Raw genomic sequence first — 18,562 nt, 5'->3', positions numbered from 1 at the left:
CCTCATTGGCCACTCCTTAGTTTTCTGAGCTGCCTCTTTGGTTGTGACCCCTAAAATGTCAATGAAGTAGGGCTTTGTCCTCAACTCTCCTTCCTTGTGTAACCAGATTCTCTTGGGAAACAATCCACTCCTCTGGTAATAATGCTACCTTCAGGCTGATGATCCCCGAGTTTGTATTTCTAGTGCTAACCACTTCCTTGAGACTAAATTCCTATATTCAGTTGTCTATTTTACACTACCTCTTGATGTCTACTGAGCACCTCAGATATAACGAGTCTAAACCAGAACTCTTGATTCATCTCCCTCTAAAATCTGTTCTTCTCCAGTATTCCTCATCTCGATTCATATCCAATTACTCAGAAATAAAATCTAGCTCACACTCCTGACTGTTCTTACTCAGACAGCATTCCAGAACGATGCCATGTCCAGGGTCTCTCTTCAGTGTGACCACTTTTCTCCACTGCTGAAACCTTTTGTCAAGTCAGCATTGGTTTTCCTCGAGACTAATTCACAGCCTCTGAAGTGGTCTTCCTGTTTCTAAACCCAGTACAACTCACCCTCTGTAGAGCCACCACAATGATCTCAAGTGTAAAACAAATCACATCATTTTCCTGCTTCAAACATTCCAGTGGCTTCCCTTTGCCCATTAGAATAAAATCCAAAATCTTTGCAATGGTCTACATCAGTTTCTGTAACCTTGGGATACAATTGTGGCCAGTTTGTCACAGAGAGTGACCCATAACTTAATTTCAGGCTAAAATATCAATGAGAATAAAGCATTTATTTTACTGTTTACTTCTTCATTAAATATTTCTAAACTTTGCAGGAGTCTGGTCATGTGATATGCTGGATACCTGTAATCAGCCCTGCTTAGAATATAGTGTAGTGGTATCTGTAGAACTAGATTTCATGCTTAGAAAATGGTTCCTATTTCAAGAAATAGGATTTAGAAAGGCACAGCTTGTCTTTAGTGTTCCTCTTTCTGGAAAAAATGGATGATGATAACACTTCCTTCTACACTTTTCCCTACACAGAAAAGAGCTGGGAGTTAAAACACACACTTTACAATACGAGTGGTCCTACCTTCATCTTTTGGAAACAAAGCATACGCATTGGATTATCAACTCTCTTCAGGCTCCCTCTACCTTTCCCTGCCTCCACAGTTATGCCTATTGACTAGACTTCAGATTACTGTTCCGCATTTAAAACATGAAAGACTTGGGACTACCCTAGCAGTCCAGTGGTTAAGACTTCCTGCTTCCAACTAAGATCCTGCATGCCATGTGAGTGGCATGGCCAAAATAAAATAAATAAAACCAAAGGACAAATATTAAAAAAAATAGATAAATAAGTAAAAATTAAAAAATGAAAAAACACAAAAGGCTCTAAACATTCTTAGCTATGGCCAAGGAAAGGTGAGATCAAGGAACAAAGCACTTTCAGTATTTGCAACATGTTCAGTCTCCTTTTAATAAGTTCTCATAACTTTTAATAGGTTTAATACACTATCATATTAACAATTTTTTCTATTTTTAAAATCACAATTATTAAAGTAAATCACTTTAAAAAAATTAAGTAAATCAAACATAGTTTCTTCTCTCTTGGGGTTCACATTTTAATCTTCTTCTTTGGAGTTTTTGTATTGTTGACTATAAGTGTATTCTTGAACTAGGAACATATTTTTGCTTAGAAGGATATCATCAGGGAGGAAAAGTTCTTCCTATACCCTCTTAGGTTATGATTGGGGGCCTATGAATTAACCAAGACATTAGCAGGAGAAAAGGCATGCAATTTTTATTATATTCATGAGAATTCACAGAAAAGAAATGAAACTCAAATTCAAAGAAGTGTTTAAACTTGGGGGCTTATAAACCATCTTAACAAAGAAAAGGGATCTAGGCCTCAAGGGACAAGAAATTGTGAAGTGACAAGGAAATATGTGGGTGGACTAATGGAAGATAAGAGTTATTTTAGTAAAGTCTGTCTATGCAAACTCATCTTGGTGTTGACTCCCTGTCTCTGGTGATAAGATTGCTCTCTTCTCTCCCTGGTATAGGGTGGGTGGTTAGAAAATGTTCTGCTTTTAGGCAGGTAAGGGGAGGCAGAGAACTCTTCCTGCATCTGTTGATTCTCAATTGCCTCCAGCTCAAAATAATCCTTATGCCAAAGTGGCATATTTTGGGGGTGACATACTCTGATCCCCTTCAATACAAAACAAAATCCTTAATAATTAGATGGTTGGCTAAACTCCTGTGGTGTAACCCAAGTTACTTTATCTTCCAATGCTTGGGGAAGTGAGATTGAAACTGAAGAAGGGGAGTTGAGGCAGAGGTGGAGAGTCGGCTGGAAGGTGGGGCAGGTGCAGGTTCTGCCCCCCACCCCACCCCCCCCACCCCCACCGAAGGCCCGGCACTTTGTAAAGTTGTCTTGCCTTAATTTCCCTTTTCTCTCATGGTAGGTGTTTACATAGGCCTCAGCTTTTCTGGATTTTGGAATTATGATGATACCATGTGGTATAACCTGACGGATATGGTCTATTCCCAAGTTGGAGAAGGTAATTCTAGCAGCACCTTCATCTTCAGCATCTCCTTTACATCAGTACTCGATGGGTATTTATGAACTGTCTTTGCTTTGCTGAGGATGTCACTTTTTCCTTACTTTTTAACCCATGGTGTGATTTCTTCCTTTAGAACACACAGAACTTTCAGTGGTGGATATGGCTTTAACAAATCACTTTTTAGTTATCCTCACCTCTTTGGGTCTTTTTATAAGTGGAGATCTTCGTTACCCGTCATCCTCTGTCTTAAGGGTAGGTGAATTGCTCTGTAACTAATAGCTCATCTTAGATATCTTCTGTGACATAAAGTAGAAATAGTGGGTACTTGTGTTATGTATGGTATATCTTAGAATTGAAATGCTTCTTCCTTTTAAAACATGTGAAAGCGTAATATAGCGACTTTCTTCTTTGCCTCACAGTGTGGACTATGTCATTTGGAAATGGTGCTAGCTTTATTGCTACACAAATTTATGAGAAGTTTCAAATAATTCATACAGAAAATGCTCTATCTATTTATAAATAGTTATATATGTTCCCAAAATGCTTTAAGATACATAAAGCTAGATATAGCATTACAAAATAACATACATTAAAATTACGTCCTCCAAATGAGGAACTTTTTTCTTTTTATTCTTAAATGGCTATCTCAAAGCTTCGACACCACTTTTTTTGTTTTAAAGCACTCCCTCAGCTCCTGCTTTGTCACTCCCATCTGCTCTCAAATGAAGCATTGAAAACAGACATTAATAAGTAAATTACTTAATTAATTAAAATTTAGTCTTGGGATTGAGAGAAGGGAAATGAAACCGGTTAATAAATAGCTTTCAAAATTACCTCAACAGAAATAAGAACAGTAATAAAGACTTAGGAACAGAAGGAGAAAAGAGTGGGAAAGTGTAGAAGGGAAGATTGTATTGATTAAGAAGTAGTTATTTCTTATACATGGTAATTATTACTTTTTTTTCAGGTTTACGAATATTCACAATCTTTCTTCTCCCTCATTGTCTCTAAGAAGGTATCATTTGTTGCTCAGACAACTAACAGATCTGGCCTTTTTTGTGCTTCTCATGTGGTTGCTAAAGAGGAGAGCTGAAACAGCTGGGAGCTATGATCTGGGGTCAAAGCACAGAGGATTAGATGTGGGCTGTACATTCTGAGGGCCTGGTCTTGGACCTGTACTGGGCCGGGCAGAAGACAGAGTGGCCATGGAGAAAATAATGAGATAAGAATGTGCCTTCCTAAACCCCAGCTGGTGACAGACCTTGTTTCTTCCCTATACACTTCTTAACTCCTCCATTTAAATCATTAAAAGATGGGGTTTTGATCTCAAATCCTTCCTGGAATTAAGTTAAAGTATAAAAAAATTAATTAAACAGTGAAGCAAGGCAAAGACTGAGGGGGAAATCTCCAAGATACTGTGGAAACTACTTAAGAAGCTGCTTTTAGTGTTTGATACTCCTAACTGCTGGGATGTAAAAACATCATCTCCTTTAGCATAATTTAAATTGCCGTGTTTTGTTGTGCCTTCTGATTTGCAAACAAAAATTAAAATTCCTTTTTTTTCTTTCTTCTAGTTTTCAAGGGCAGACTTTTGTGGTTTCGAAAGGGTAAGAAGCTTTCAGTTTCCAAGGGTTGGTTAGAAGATATGTGTTTCCTTGTTGACCTAAGAGATGAGGTGCAAGACAAGAATTCACAATATAGATTATTCCTGATATTATAATATCATTTACAGTTTGAACTAAAAAAATGTATTTCCACTAACCATTAAGCAATGATCTCCCCTTCTGTTTCCAAGGAGGAAATGCCCCTCTATGTTTCTGAGGTGGTCCCCACCCCATCCAGGATTGCTGTGGTTATTCAGTGTGCTCTGCACAAGGGCACCCAGGTGAAGAGATAGTGGGAGCTGAAATCTGGCTAACACTTGCCTCCCCAGTCCTCCTTTTTACCCTGCACCCCCGTGTGGGTCTGTGCCTACCTGGAGAAAGGGACACTCTTTCTAATTTGATACAAGTACCATATAAGCTCTGATTCTACAGCTCTGATTCTGGCTTTTCATAGGGGATTTTGTTCCATCAGTTATCTCCCCTCTCTGTTACGAGGTCAAGTTTTGAGATTCAACTAAGTCATTCCCATCAACATATAAGCATGCTTTAGTTTGGAAAGCATAACAAAATTATGAGTATTCCTAGCCTTTTGCCATGTCCCCTCCCCATTCTGTCCACATACAGGCCTGTGGGTGTGCGCGCACACACACACACACACACACACACACACTGTCTAAAGCAGAGGGGCACTTATTTCTCAGGAAGCAAAAGGAACTGACTTCTTGCTGTACTGATTGGAAGAAAAGTGAAGCTGAGAACTGGGAAGGCCAGATAGGCAAAATTGATTTACATTAGAAACAGCAAGGGGGAAAGCTGTCAAATGAGAATTCCAAACCTAGCTAAACTATATCATTCAAGAATGAGGGTGAAGAAAAAAAAATTTCACAGATAAGGCATCAGGAGAACTTACCATCCAGAGACTCCCTTGAAGGAGTTGGATGCCAGAAATAAAGACAGAACTAGAAATGTAAGCTCTAAGTGAGGCAGGAAACTTGTCTGTGCTTTTCACCAGACCTAAGCCTGCCCTTCTTTTTTTATAGCTGCAAATATTCCATTGTGTGAACTTAACCAGATTTTACTTAACCTGTCTCCTAGTGATGGATACTTGGGTAGTTTCCTAATCTTTTGCTTTTGTATTACAAACAATGCTGCCATTAATAATTTGTACCCAGCAAGTTTGTACGTCTGGGTATATCAGTACAATACATTCCTGGAACTTGGATTCACACATCAAGGAGTAAATACTTATGCAATATTAAAAGACAATCACAAATTGCCCTTCATAGAGGTTTTTACCATTTACAAGGATATTAAAATTAATCCTCTTCAGCTAAAATATTTTAGCAAAACTCCGGGGTTCCTGGTAGTGATGAGGGAGAGGAGAACTACAAGTGTTCCAAAGATAGTGAGCTCGTGTGGCAGGGGAAAAAGAGGGGAAAGTGAATTTATTCCTGAAAGTGTAAAGATTTACCTTTGGAAAAGACCTCTTCTAAAATGATTGAAGGAAGGACAGTAGGAATGGGGTGTATGTGGCTGTCCAGCCAGGAATTTGAAGGCGTTAATACTTGGTGATTTATTCACTCACTTATTCATTCTTCTATTCAACGGATGTTTGTTGAGCCAGGCTTGTTTAGACAAAGAAGATTCCATAGCGAACAAGACAGATAAAGTCCCGGCTCTCCTGTAGCCTCCCGTTCTCCTGAGGGAGGTAGACATGAACAAGTACACAAATATATGCAGAATATGATTGTAGAGAGTAACAAGGGCTTATTGAAACTGAAGCAGGAAAGAGAAATAGAGAGTGAAGGGAAGATAATAGTGTATTTAGTCATGGTGAGTATAGCAGGCCTCTCCAAGGAGGTGAAATTTAAGCAGAAACTCAAATGATTCGAAAAAATGATTTTGACAAAATATGTCCAGACGGAGGTGCAAAGGCCCTAAATTGGGAACTTGACATGAGGCAAAATCTGTTACCTGCCAAAATCTGTTCAGTGAAAATAGCAGGCATTTGGGGTTACTTCTTTAAGGGTAAAATCCAAGCTCCTGGGAGACGTATAAAGTCCTTCAGAATGCTCAGAGCCTGCCTCACCTTCCTCAGCCTTGTCATGCCTACCCCTCACCCCAAGCCACCCTTTCCAGGCACAGCAAATGCTCACCTTCCCTGAAGTGAGCCTTCGTTTCTCACACCTCAAATCGCTCCGACAAGATGTTTCATCTCCTTAGCGTGTGCTCCCTCCCTCTCCCTTTCATTTCACTTGTAGTGTTCTTACTCCTTCTTCAGGAGGACCTCTGTGACTGCTAAGGTGCCTTTCCTGTGCAATCTCAAAGCTTTCAACACTAATTGCTGTCATTTGTCACCCTATTTTGTCTGTTGAGCACTCTGACTAGGCTCGCCAGACCTTAGGTTTCATGTCAAGAACTATCCTATTTACTATTGTATGCTAAAAATAGTAATAGCATAAGTAGTAAATAGGCTGCCTTGTAGATAGGGCTGTCTCAACAAATATTTGCAGATTCCTAGAGTCAATAAATGAAGACAGACAGGAGTCCCATCTTGCATGAGCTTAGTAGCCATGCAGCATGGAACTTTGAACAGTCATATACTTCTCTGGGCCTCAATTTCTTCATTTTAAAATGGGCATAACAATATCTACCTCTTAGAGGTGAAGTGATTAAATAACATTACATAAGAAATACCTTGCTGCAACTACTGAAGCCTGCATGCTCTAGGGGCCCAAGTGCTGCAGTTACTGAGCCTGAGTGCTACAACTACTGAAGCCTGTGTGCCTAGAGCCACAGCTAGAGAAAGTCCGCATGCAGCAATGAAGACCCAATGCAGCCAGGAAAGAAGAGAGAAGGAAGGAGAGAAGGAAGGAAAGGAGGGAGGGAGTAGAAACTTAAAAAAAAAAAAAGGTGGGTTTTTCCCCAGATAGAACCTTTTGAAGGAAAATGACAGAAACCAAATTAAAACTGATTTTAGCAAAAGAGGGGAAGTTGTGAATAGGGAATTCAAGGAGGAAATGAATCCGGCTTGCAGACATGACTGGATTTAGTGCCTAATAAATGTCCATCGGACTCTGCCTTCTGAGCGTTTGAGTCTGCTTTCCTCTACATTAGCTTCATTCCCAGTGGGTGTTCTCCAGTTGTCAGTTAAGAATAGCCACCAGGTTTATGTGCAATCAGTTTATCAATCGCTACAAGAATAAAGTATTTCTTTCCCAGTGGTTCCAGCAAGTTTCAGGGTTGACTCATTAACGTGACTTGGATCGTGTGTTCCTGACCCATCTTTGTGACTCTTAATCAGGCCTGGGGCATGAGCTCATCCTTGGAATAAAGTCAGCCTGATCAGATTAAATTATCCCCAAGGATATTTGCTGGACTATTATGAGTTTTATTCCAGGTAGGGGAAAAAAAAAAAAGAAGAAGAAGAAGAAGAAGGAATCTAAAGAGCAAAAAAGGAAGAAGTCAGGGCCCAATAAAGATTCTATATTAATTGCCCAGATATAATTATGATGATTATGGTGTCCTGAAAAACTGAAGATTTATATGAGAAATCCCCCAAGGCTCATTTGGTATAATACCATAGGTTGAAATTCAAATAAATTATTGTCCATTCCATTTTAAAAGGCTTTTTTGTTTGTTTAGCAGTTTTATCAGGATATAATTCACCCACTTAAAATGTACAATTCAGTGGCCTTTAGTATATTCACAGTTTTGCAAGTATCGCCACAATCTATTCTAGAACATTTTAAAGACTTTTAATGTACTGATTACGCAGATTTTATTACTAGTCCTTAATGTAAGAAGATCTTCCTTTTGTCTCAACAATAATTTGAGAGTCAGAATCTTCCTATGTTGACTAAAAAAAAAAAAACGCACAACCTAAAATTTGAGATTTATGTTTTATTCAGTGGACAAAACTGAGGACATAAGTCTGGGACACAGCCTCTCAGATAGCTCTGAGAAACTACTCCTAAGAGGTAAGGGAGGAGCCAGGGTTTATAGGAGTTTTTGCAACAAAGACAAGGTAGTCGGAATATCAAAAGTTTACTGTTAATTAAAGAAAACCAGATATTGCAGGTTAAGGAATTTAGTGCTTTTCTATTTATGGGAAGATTCAAGAGTCTGGGCTCCCTGAAATCATTCCTTTGATATGCACCTCAGCTGTCTGTGGCCAGTATCCTGTGCTTTTTTCATCCTGAGTCTCCTCAGGGTGCATCCTTGGGGGTGGCTGCAGTGACTGAGGGCTTGGCCATGGGCAGCCCATTTGTCTCTATCCTGAGTTCCCTCAGGACTCACCATCAAAGTGGCTGTAGTGGCTTGATGGCTGCAACATCTTTTGTTTACTGATATGGAGGCAGCATTTTTTTCATTGATACCTATAACAAAACAATCTCAAATTCTTGTGTATAATTCATATCCAATATATATAATCTCACCTTCTCAGAAGCTTCTCTCTTTTGACCAGTTTTTCAAAACCTGTATTTTTGTGGCTTTTTTTCTTATTGCTTCTTGCTGCTGTCAGGCTTCTGGGAAGACTCCTTAAACCTAGCCGCAGCTGAAGAAGAATAAAAGATAAGCATGTGGCCCATTTTAACTGTAATAAAAGATCAACAGTTCCTGGGAGCCTCAGGAAGACAGTTCATAGATAGCAGCATCTTCCATTAACATACGCTAATCATGCGAAATTTCTTTTTATTCCTTTTTTGTGTGTTTTTCAAAAAGCATAGTCTTGTTTCTTGTCCTTGTTCTATGAACTTTTATTTTGCTGGCATACAGTTTTTCTTTTTTTATTTGCCTCACATTCCTGAACTATTAAACTTTTAAAATTTCTTATAAGTTTTTGTTTTACAAGGAAATATTTTTATTTATTTAGGTTGATTACATCAAAGGAAAACTGTGGTATAATGAAAGATGTTTTGCTAACAGAGAACATTTTGAAGGTAAATTTTAGTTAAAGAACTATTAATAAGCCTTTTTCAACATAGATAGCATATACAGATTAAATAAAATGAAATTTAAAAAATAGAACTAAATATAAAGATAGGTTTGTTTTGTATAAGTTAATGACCTAAAACTGGGTGAAAAATTACTTTAAATCTGAGACAATAGGCATATACTGTTGTAAGGGCAAGAAAATTGTATTTGAGTATACTTAATAATACATTTAAATATATAGATACTGCTTGTAATTTCTATACCTTTATATTTTATAGTTGATTATGTCACTATCACCTTTGAGAGAAACAGGACCCTAAGTGAGGTATGGTATTAAATATTTTAAAATGTAAGAAATTTTATTGTGCATGATTTCATAGGTTGTTATTAATCTAAAAAAAATGGCAGCTTTATAGACTGAAAAGCTTAACAATCACTCTTTGCTTCCAGTAGTGCCTCTACTTAGATTTAATGGTAATTACCTAATTATGTTAACTCTAGACCCACACAGTGGTTCTCGAAAAACGATTCATGCCAGAAAGGGATGCTTTGCAGTGTTTTCTGGGCACACATCCCCCAGAAGAGAAGTACAGGCATTAAAGATATATCACTGTTATTTGTGGCCAGTCACGACAACACAATGGTTCATTAGTTTATCTGCCTACAAGAACTACTTAGGACTTTTATAGCTCAAGAATGACATTAACTTTTCCTTTCTCTTTTTGTAGGCAAGCTCTTGTTTTTATAGTAAAGAACCATTTCTTGAATGGTTACCTTGTTTACCCCCCATTTCAAAAGGAATGAAAACTATTCTTTCAACTGTGCTAACATTTCTTGTTGACCAAGAGCAGAGTTCTGGAGTTTACCTCTTCCATAACCAGGTAGGCCTTAGTCCAGAAGTGATTGCTCTTGACACCACAATAATAATGAAAATTTACCTCAGCAAAACTTATTTCCAAGTTCTTGTTATTTTTGGCAATAGAAGTTGATAAAATTGGCTATAGTGATATTATTTATGGTTAATAATATAGTTTGATGATTTATAGATGTCTTGCTTCTGATTGTCATTCAATTTGATGAAAATGGAAAATACAATACTGTTTGTGTAGTGATTCTTCCTTGCTTTTTTTTTTTTATTATTTTTTATTTTTTTGGGGGGTACACCAGGTTCAATCATCTGTTTTTATACACATATCCCCATATTCCCTCCCTTCCTTGACTCCCCCCCCTCGAGTCCCCCCCACCCTCCCTGCCCCAGTCCTCTAAGGCATCTTCCATCCTCGAGTTGGACTCCCTTTGTTATACAACAACTTCCCACTGACTATTTTACAGTTGGTAGTATATATATGTCTGTGCTACTCTCTCGCTTCGTCTCAGTTTCCCCTTCACCCCCCGCCCCCTCCCATACTTCGAGTTCTCCAGTCCATTCTCTGTATCTGCATCCTTGTTCTTGTCACTGAGTTCATCAGTACCATTTTTAGATTCCGTATATGTGAGTTAGCATACAATATTTGTCCTTCTCTTTCTGACTTACTTCACTATGTATGACAGATTGTAGTTCTATCCACCTCATTACATATAGCTCCATCTCATCCCTTTTTATAGCTGAGTAATATTCCATTGTGTATATATGCCACATCTTCTGTATCCATTCATTTGTTGATGGGCATTTAGGTTGCTTCCATGTCCTGGCTATTGTAAATAGTGCTGCAATAAACATTATGGTACATGTTTCTTTTGGGATTATGGTTTTCTTTGGGTATATGCCCAGGAGTGGGATGACTGGATCATATGGAAGTTCTATTTGTAGTTTTTTAAGGAACCTCCAAATTGTTTTCCATAGTGGCTGTACCAACTTACAGTCCCACCAACAGTGCAGGAGAGTTCCCTTTTCTCCACACCCTCTCCAACATTTGTGGTTTCCAGACTTTGTGATGATGGCCATTCTGATTGGTGTGAGGTGATACCTCATTGTGGCTTTGACTTGCATTTCTCTGATGATTAGTGATGTTGAGCATCTTTTCATGTGTTTGTTGGCCATCTGTATGTCTTCTTTGGAGAAATGTCTATTTAGGTCTTCTGCCCATTTGTGGATTGGGTTATTTGCTTTTTTGGTATGAAGCTTCATGAGCTGCTTGTATATTTTGGAGGTTAATCCTTTGTCCGTTGTTTCATAGGCAATTATTTTTTCCCATTCTGAGGGTTGCCTTTTAGTCTTGTTTATGGTTTCTTTTGCTGTGCAAAAGCTTTTAAGTTTCATGAGGTCCCATTCGTTTATTCTTGATTTTATTTCCCTGATTCTAGGAGGTGGGTCCAAAAGGATCTTGCTTTGATGTATGTCATAGAGTGTTCTGCCTATGTTTTCCTCTAGGAGTTTGATAGTGTCTGGCCTTACATGTAGGTCTTTAATCCATTTGGAGTTTATTTTTGTGTATGGTGTTAGGAAGTGTTCTAATTTCATTCTTTTACATGTTGCTGTCCAATTTTCCCAGCACCACTTATTGAAGAGGCTGTCTTTTTTCCATTGTATACTCGTGCCTCCTTTGTCAAAGATAAGGTGCCCATATGTGTTTGGGCTTACTTCTGAGTTCTCTATTCTATTCCATTGATCGTCCTTTCTATTTTTGTGCCAGTACCATACTGTCTTGATCACTATGGCCTTGTAGTATAGTTTGAAGTCAGGAAGCCTGATTCCACCAACTCCATTTTTCCTTCTCAAGATTGCTTTGTCTATTCGGGGTCTTTTGCATTTCCATACAAATCGTAAGATTTCTTGCTCTAGTTCTATGAAAAATGCCATTGGTAATTTGATCAGGATTGCATTGAATCTGTAAATTACTTTGGGTAGTACAGACATTTTCACGATGTTGATTCTTCCAATCCAGGAACATGGTATGTCCCTCCATCTGTTTGTGTCGTCTTTGATTTCTTTCATCAATGTCTTAAAGTTCTCTGCATACAGATCTTTTGCCTCCTTAGGCAGGTTTATTCCTAGGTATTTTATTCTTTTGGTTGCAATGGTGAATGGGAGAGTTTCCTTCATTTCTCTTTCTGCTCTTCCGTTGTTAGTGTATAGGAATGCAAGAGATTTCTGTGCATTTATTTTGTATCCTGCTACTTTACTAAACTCATCAATTAGTGCTAGCAGTTTTCTGGTAGAGTCTTTAGGGTTTTCTATATATAATATCATGTCATCTGCAAAGAGTGACAATTTTACTTCTTCTTTTCCAATTTGGATTCCTTTGATTTCTTTTTCTTCTGTGATTGCTGTGGCTAAAACTTCCAAAACTATGTTGAATAATAGTGGTGAGAGTGGACACCCTTGTCTTGTTCCTGTTCTTAGAGGGAATTCTTCCAGTTTTTCCCCATTGAGAATGATGTTGGCTTTTGGTTTTTCATATATGGCTTTTATTATGTTGTGGTAATTTCCTTCTATGCCCATTTTCTGGAGAGCTTTTATCATAAATGGATGTTGAACTTTGTCAAAAGCTTTTTCTGCATCTATTGAAATGATCATATGGTTTTTATCCTTCAATTTGTTGATATGATGTATCACATTGATTGATTTGCGTATATTGAAGAATCCTTGCATCCCAGGGATAAACCCCACTTGATCATGGTGTGTGATTTTTTTAATGTGCTGTTGCAGTCTGTTAGCTAGTATTTTGTTGAGGATTTTTGCATCTATATTCATCAGTGATATTGGTCTGTAGTTTTCTTTTTTTGTGACATCTTTGCCTGGTTTTGGTATCAGGGTGATGGTGGCCTCGTAGAATGAGTTTGGGAGTGCTCCGCCTTCTGCAATATTTTGGAAGAGTTTGAGAAGGATAGGTGTTAACTCTTCTCGAAATGTTTGATAGAATTCGCCCGTGAACCCATCTGGTCCTGGGCTTTTGTGTGTTGGGAGATTTTTAATCACTGCCTCAATTTCCGTACTTGTGATTGGTCTGTTCATGGTTTCTATTTCTTCCTGGTTCAGTCTTGGAAGATTGTATTTTTCTAAGAATGTATCCATTTCTTCCAGGTTATCCAATTGATTGGCATATAGCTGCTTGTAGTAGTCTCTCATGATGTTTTGTATTTCTGAGGTGTCCGTTGTTACTTCTCCTTTTTCATTTCTAATTCTGTTGATTTGCATCTTCTCCCTTTTTTTCTTGATGAGTCTGGCTAATGGTTTATCAATTTTGTTAATCTTCTCAAAGAACCAGCTTTTAGTTTTATTTATTTTTCTTATGGTTTCTTTCTTTTCTTTTTCATTTATTTCTGCTCTGATCTTTATGATTTCTTTCCTTCTGCTTCCTTGCTTTTTGTTCAGGAGAATATAAGCTGAGTTTGGTCTAAATAAATTTAAGTTTCCATAAAATGGTTAGTTTAAATGAACAAAAAGTGGAACTAGCTCTACCTTCATGATTTTAAGGGAGAAAAAAATAATTTTCGTCTACCTTCTTATGTTCAGTTATTGGGCCCTGCAAATTAAACTGACACAAGACAGATTAACAGGAGAAAAGAAAACTATTTATGCATGCAGTGCACATACATGCAGGTGAAAGTCAGTGATGAATAACTCAAAAGGTAGTTAAAATTTGGAGGTTATATACCATGTTAATAATTTAAGGGGTTGAGTGAGAAAGGTACTTAAGGAAACACAGATGAAAAGATAATGGGTTTACAGGAGAACAAACAGGAGATAAGAAAGTTTGCGATAACGTTTGTTTGTACAGGTATGAATGGTCTTTCCATCTCCTTCAGGGCCTTAAAACTCCCCTGGAGAAGGGATTTGGGGTAGCTTTTGTTCGCATTCTGCCTTCTGGGAGTAGATCTGCTCTGAGGAGGAATTAATGGCAGCCTTTTATCACAGAAGTTGCTGCTTTTAGTCAGATAAGGGAAGGATGTTTTTCTGCATCTCTTGAATCTCAAATATTTTCAGCTTAAAATAATCTTTATACCAAAGTGGCATACCTTAGGATGCATGTTCTGATCCCCTTCAAAATCATGATGTGACAGAATTGGAGCATGGCCTAGGCATCAACACTTTTAAAAAGTAGTTTGACGTTATAGTTATGAGCGTGGTCATTGGAGTCTGTTGAGTTCAGTAATGATTCTACAATAAAACCTCCAACCCCACCCATGACATTTATTATAGAACCTTGTGCAAATTATTTAATCTCCTTTACTTCATGTTCAACATCTATAAAATGGATATATATGGTGGGGGAAGCAGAGTAAAGAGATACTGATAGTTGCTAATCCTTCCAGTTCTATGCTGTGTTAATTGTGTGTCCAAGTAATCATAAATCAAAATCCAAGTAATCAGAAACTCTAAAAATTGTAACATAAACTAGTACTATTGGTGGAAAAATTCTTATGATTTGCTCCTGCTTTGTTAATCTATTTCTAGAAAAATACCTCTGTCTCTGTGAGGATTCTAAAAAACAACAAACCAGGATTAATACAAAAATTTCCACTTTTCTTGTTTCCTTCATCATTCTCTTCTCCTGTTGGAATGGCATTCCACCCACGAAGCCATTTTCTATATGCTTATGGTAATCAGGTGCGTATGCAACTTCACACTCTAGTATAGATGTAAATCATTCACTTGCTCTATGCTGAGTAGTTATACGTCAAGTAAAGAACAGAGTTGCTCTGATGGTCAGGGAGGTGGAAAACCTGATGAAGGAAAAATGAGAGGAGAGGAATTAGTGACAGTGAATACAAACAAATCTTTTGCAAAGTTTTGCTGAAAAGTGGATCAGGGAAATGTGGCAGTGTTTGAAAGAAGAAAGGTCAAAAGAAGAGCTTTTTAAAGATAGGAGGAATTGTGATGTGTGCTTACAGGAATTATTTGGTAGAGAGGAAAAATTGATGATGCAGGAAAGAGAGAAGACATTGCTGGAGTGACATTTCTAAAGAGGTGAGGGGAGATGAGATCTATGAACTGGTGGAAAAATTGGCCTTAGGAACACAGACAATTGTTCTGTAGTAACAGAAGGAAGGAAAGGTTTTCGGGTTCAGAAGCTGGTAGGTGGGTAGCTATGGTAATGAAAGGTGTGGGAATTTATCTTCTATTTTCTCAACAAGAATCAAAGTTATTACTTACAAGTGAGGATGGAGGAGGGTTGTTGAGGGGTTGAGGACAGAGAGAACAGAGTAAAATAGTTGCCTAGGAGGATGGGAGAATGAATTGACTAAGGGAATGCAGTATGATTGCTTAAGCTTTGTGCTCATGAATTCAACTTGTGACCAGTTCAGCATTATCAAATATACTTTTCCATGTTCAATTGTGGAAAAGGCAGGGGGTTGTATTAACCACAATTGGAGTCTACCAAGAAATTATTAAGAAGTGAAAATGTATACAGAGAGGAATGCAATAAGTCAAAAAAAATTAGGAAATCAATGGCATGAGTATTAGAAAGTAGTGACAAAAATCTATTTACTTGAAGAAGATATGATTGTCTACATAGAAAATCTAAAAGATACATACAAATTACTAAAACAAGATGGGAGTTAAAGTCAATTTCATTTCTACATACAATCAACAACATAAAGTGGGGGATAAAGCTGTATAGGAGATGATTTTGTATGCAATTGAAGTTATCAGATTAAAAATAGAATGTAATATTTTATGTAATTGCAATGGTAAATACAAAGAAAAATATATATGTAGAATTTATACACAAGAACATGAGAAGGAAATTACTACAAACAAAACAAAACAAAACACACAAGAAGACAGTAAGAGAGGAAAGGAGGGCCAAAAATCTACAAGACATATAAAACAATAAACAAAATGGCAATAGTAAGTTCTTCTCTGTCAGTGATTACTTTACATGTAAATGGACTAAATTTCCCAAACAAAAGACATAAACTAGCTGAATGGATTTAAAAAAAAACAAAACAGGATGCAACTATTTGCTGTTTATAAGAGACTCACTTCAGATCTGAGGTTATAGGCTGAAAATGAAAACACTGAAAAATACTTTTTCATGCAAATGGTATCTAAAAGAGCAGGGATGGCTATAATTTTTGTAATCATACAAAATAGACTTTAGGTCAAAAATCATTATGAGAGACAAAGACATTATATAAGAATAAAAGGTTAATTCACCAAGAACATATAACCATTATAAATATTTATGCACCAAATATTAAAGCAAACTTTGAAATATAAATATATGAAGCAAACTTTGAAAGAATTGAAGTCTCTTACTATTATGTTGAAGAAGCAACATAATAGTAAGAGACTTCATACACCACTTTCAATAATGGCTAGGACAAGCAGACAGAAGATAAATAAGGAAATAGAGAACTTCACAACATTGTAGACCAATTGAACCTAACAGATGTAATTGGAATACTGCACCCAGTAACTGCAGAATAAATTCTTCTCAAATACACACAGAACATTCTCTAGGATAGACCAAATGTGAGGCCACAAGACAAGTCTCAACACATTTAAAAAGCTTGAAATTATACAAAGTATATTTTCCAATCACAGTGGAATGAAACTAGAAGGAAAACTGGAAAATCCACAAGTATGTGGAAATTAACACATTCTTAAACAACCAATGAGTCAAAGATGTAGTCATAAGGGAAATCAGAAAATTAAAATTAAAATTAACTTGAGAAAGTTAAAATGAAAACAAGATGTATTGCAACACTATTTACAATAGCTAAGACATGGAAACAACCTAAATTTCCATGGACAGATGAATGAATAAAGAAGATGTGGTGTATATATATACAATGGAATACTACTTAGCCATAAAAAATAATGAAGTAATGCCATTTGCATTAACATGGATGGACCTAGAGATTATCATACTAGGTGAAGTAAGCCAGCCAGAGAAAGGTAAACATCATATAATATCACTTACATGTAAAATCTTAAAAAAAATAAAAGGATACAAATAAACTTATTTCAAAAACAGAAAGAGACACACAGATGTAGAAAACAAACTTATGGTTACCAAAAGGGAAAGGGGGGTGGGAAGAGGGATAATTTAGGAGGTTGGGATTAACATATACATACTACTATATACAAAAAAGATAACCAACAAGGTCTTACTGTACAGCACAGAGAACTATACCGAATGTTTTGTAATAACCTATAGGAGAAGAGAATCTGAAGGAAAAAAATATATATATATATGGAACTGAATCACTGTGCTGTACACCTGAAACTAACACGATATTGTAAATCAACTATACTTCAATTAAAAAATAAAAATAAATAATCTGTGAAAAAAAAACTTATGGGATGCAGCAACAGCAGCACTAACAAGGAAGTTTATAGCTATAAACCCATATTAAAAAGAAAAATCTCAAATTAACAATCTAATTTTATAACATAAGGAACTAGAAAAAGAAGAGCCACCAAATCAAAAGCTAGCAGATGGAAGGAAATAATAAAGACTAGAAAAGAGATAAATGTAATAGGGAATAGAAAAACAATAGAAAAAAGCAATGAAATTAATATCTTTTTTATTGACAAGGCTTAGCTAGATTAACTAAGAAAAAGACAACTAAAATTGAAAGAGGGGACATTACAATTGATGCCATAGAAATAAGGAGAATATGAGATTATTATGAACAGTTGTGTTCTAACAAACTGGATAACCTAGAATAAATGGGTAAATTTCTAGAAACACACAACCTACTAATTTGTAAATCATGAAGACATAGGAAGTCTGAACAGACCAGTAACTAGTTAGGAGAGTGAATCAGTAATCAAACTTCCCAACAAAGAAAAGCCTGAGACTGGATAGCTTCATTGGTGAATTGTTCCAAATATTATACTTAAAGAAGAATTAACACCAAACCTCCTCAAACTCTTACCAAAAAAATGAAGAGGAAGTAACACTTCTAAGGTCATTCTTTGAGGCCATTACCTTGATATCAAAGACAGACAAGGATACTACAAGAAAACTAGAGACCAAATCCCTAGAAAACATTGATGCAAAAATTCTCAACATAATACTAGGAGACTGAATTCAGCAGCACATTGAAAGGATTATACATACTATGACCAAGTGGGATTTGTTCCTGGAACATGGAGATGGTTCAACATATGAAAACTGATCAATGTAATACACCACATTAACAGAATGAAAGGAAAAAAAAATCACATCGTCATCTTAATTGATGCAAAAGAGCATTTGACAAAATTCAACATACTTTCATGATAAAAACACTTAACTAGAAATAGAAGAAAACTGCCTAAACATAGTGAAAATCGTATATTGGAAACCCACAGTGAACATTATACTCAATGGTGAAAAATTTACAGCTTTTCCTCTAAGATCAGGAACAAGGCAAGGAAGCCCATTCTCACCACTTCTATTCAATATAGTACTAGAAGTTCTAGCCAGAGCAATTAGGCAAGAGAAAGAAATTTAAATGTATCTGCATATAAAAGGAAGAAGTAAAATTATCTCTGTTCACAGATGATATAATCTTAGATGTA

At 36.7% G+C, this 18,562-nt stretch overlaps 1 protein-coding gene across 1 annotated transcript in view; it reads left to right on the top strand.

The window, feature by feature from the left end:
• The window catches only part of CATSPERB (cation channel sperm associated auxiliary subunit beta), a 110,650-nt gene that overhangs the window by 29,386 nt on the left and 62,702 nt on the right, over positions 1 to 18,562 (top strand). The window contains exons 7-14 of the mRNA XM_057733257.1: positions 2,459 to 2,554; positions 2,691 to 2,809; positions 4,132 to 4,164; positions 9,038 to 9,104; positions 9,378 to 9,424; positions 9,828 to 9,980; positions 13,643 to 13,648; positions 14,498 to 14,650. Coding sequence (XP_057589240.1) covers positions 2,459 to 2,554; positions 2,691 to 2,809; positions 4,132 to 4,164; positions 9,038 to 9,104; positions 9,378 to 9,424; positions 9,828 to 9,980; positions 13,643 to 13,648; positions 14,498 to 14,650 — 674 coding nt within the window. The remainder of the gene's footprint in view (positions 1 to 2,458; positions 2,555 to 2,690; positions 2,810 to 4,131; positions 4,165 to 9,037; positions 9,105 to 9,377; positions 9,425 to 9,827; positions 9,981 to 13,642; positions 13,649 to 14,497; positions 14,651 to 18,562) is intronic.

This window comes from Hippopotamus amphibius, chromosome 4 (genome assembly GCF_030028045.1).
Source record: "Hippopotamus amphibius kiboko isolate mHipAmp2 chromosome 4, mHipAmp2.hap2, whole genome shotgun sequence".
In the NCBI taxonomy this organism is placed as follows: domain Eukaryota; kingdom Metazoa; phylum Chordata; class Mammalia; order Artiodactyla; family Hippopotamidae; genus Hippopotamus; species Hippopotamus amphibius.
This window is presented reverse-complemented; position numbering and strand designations above follow the sequence as displayed.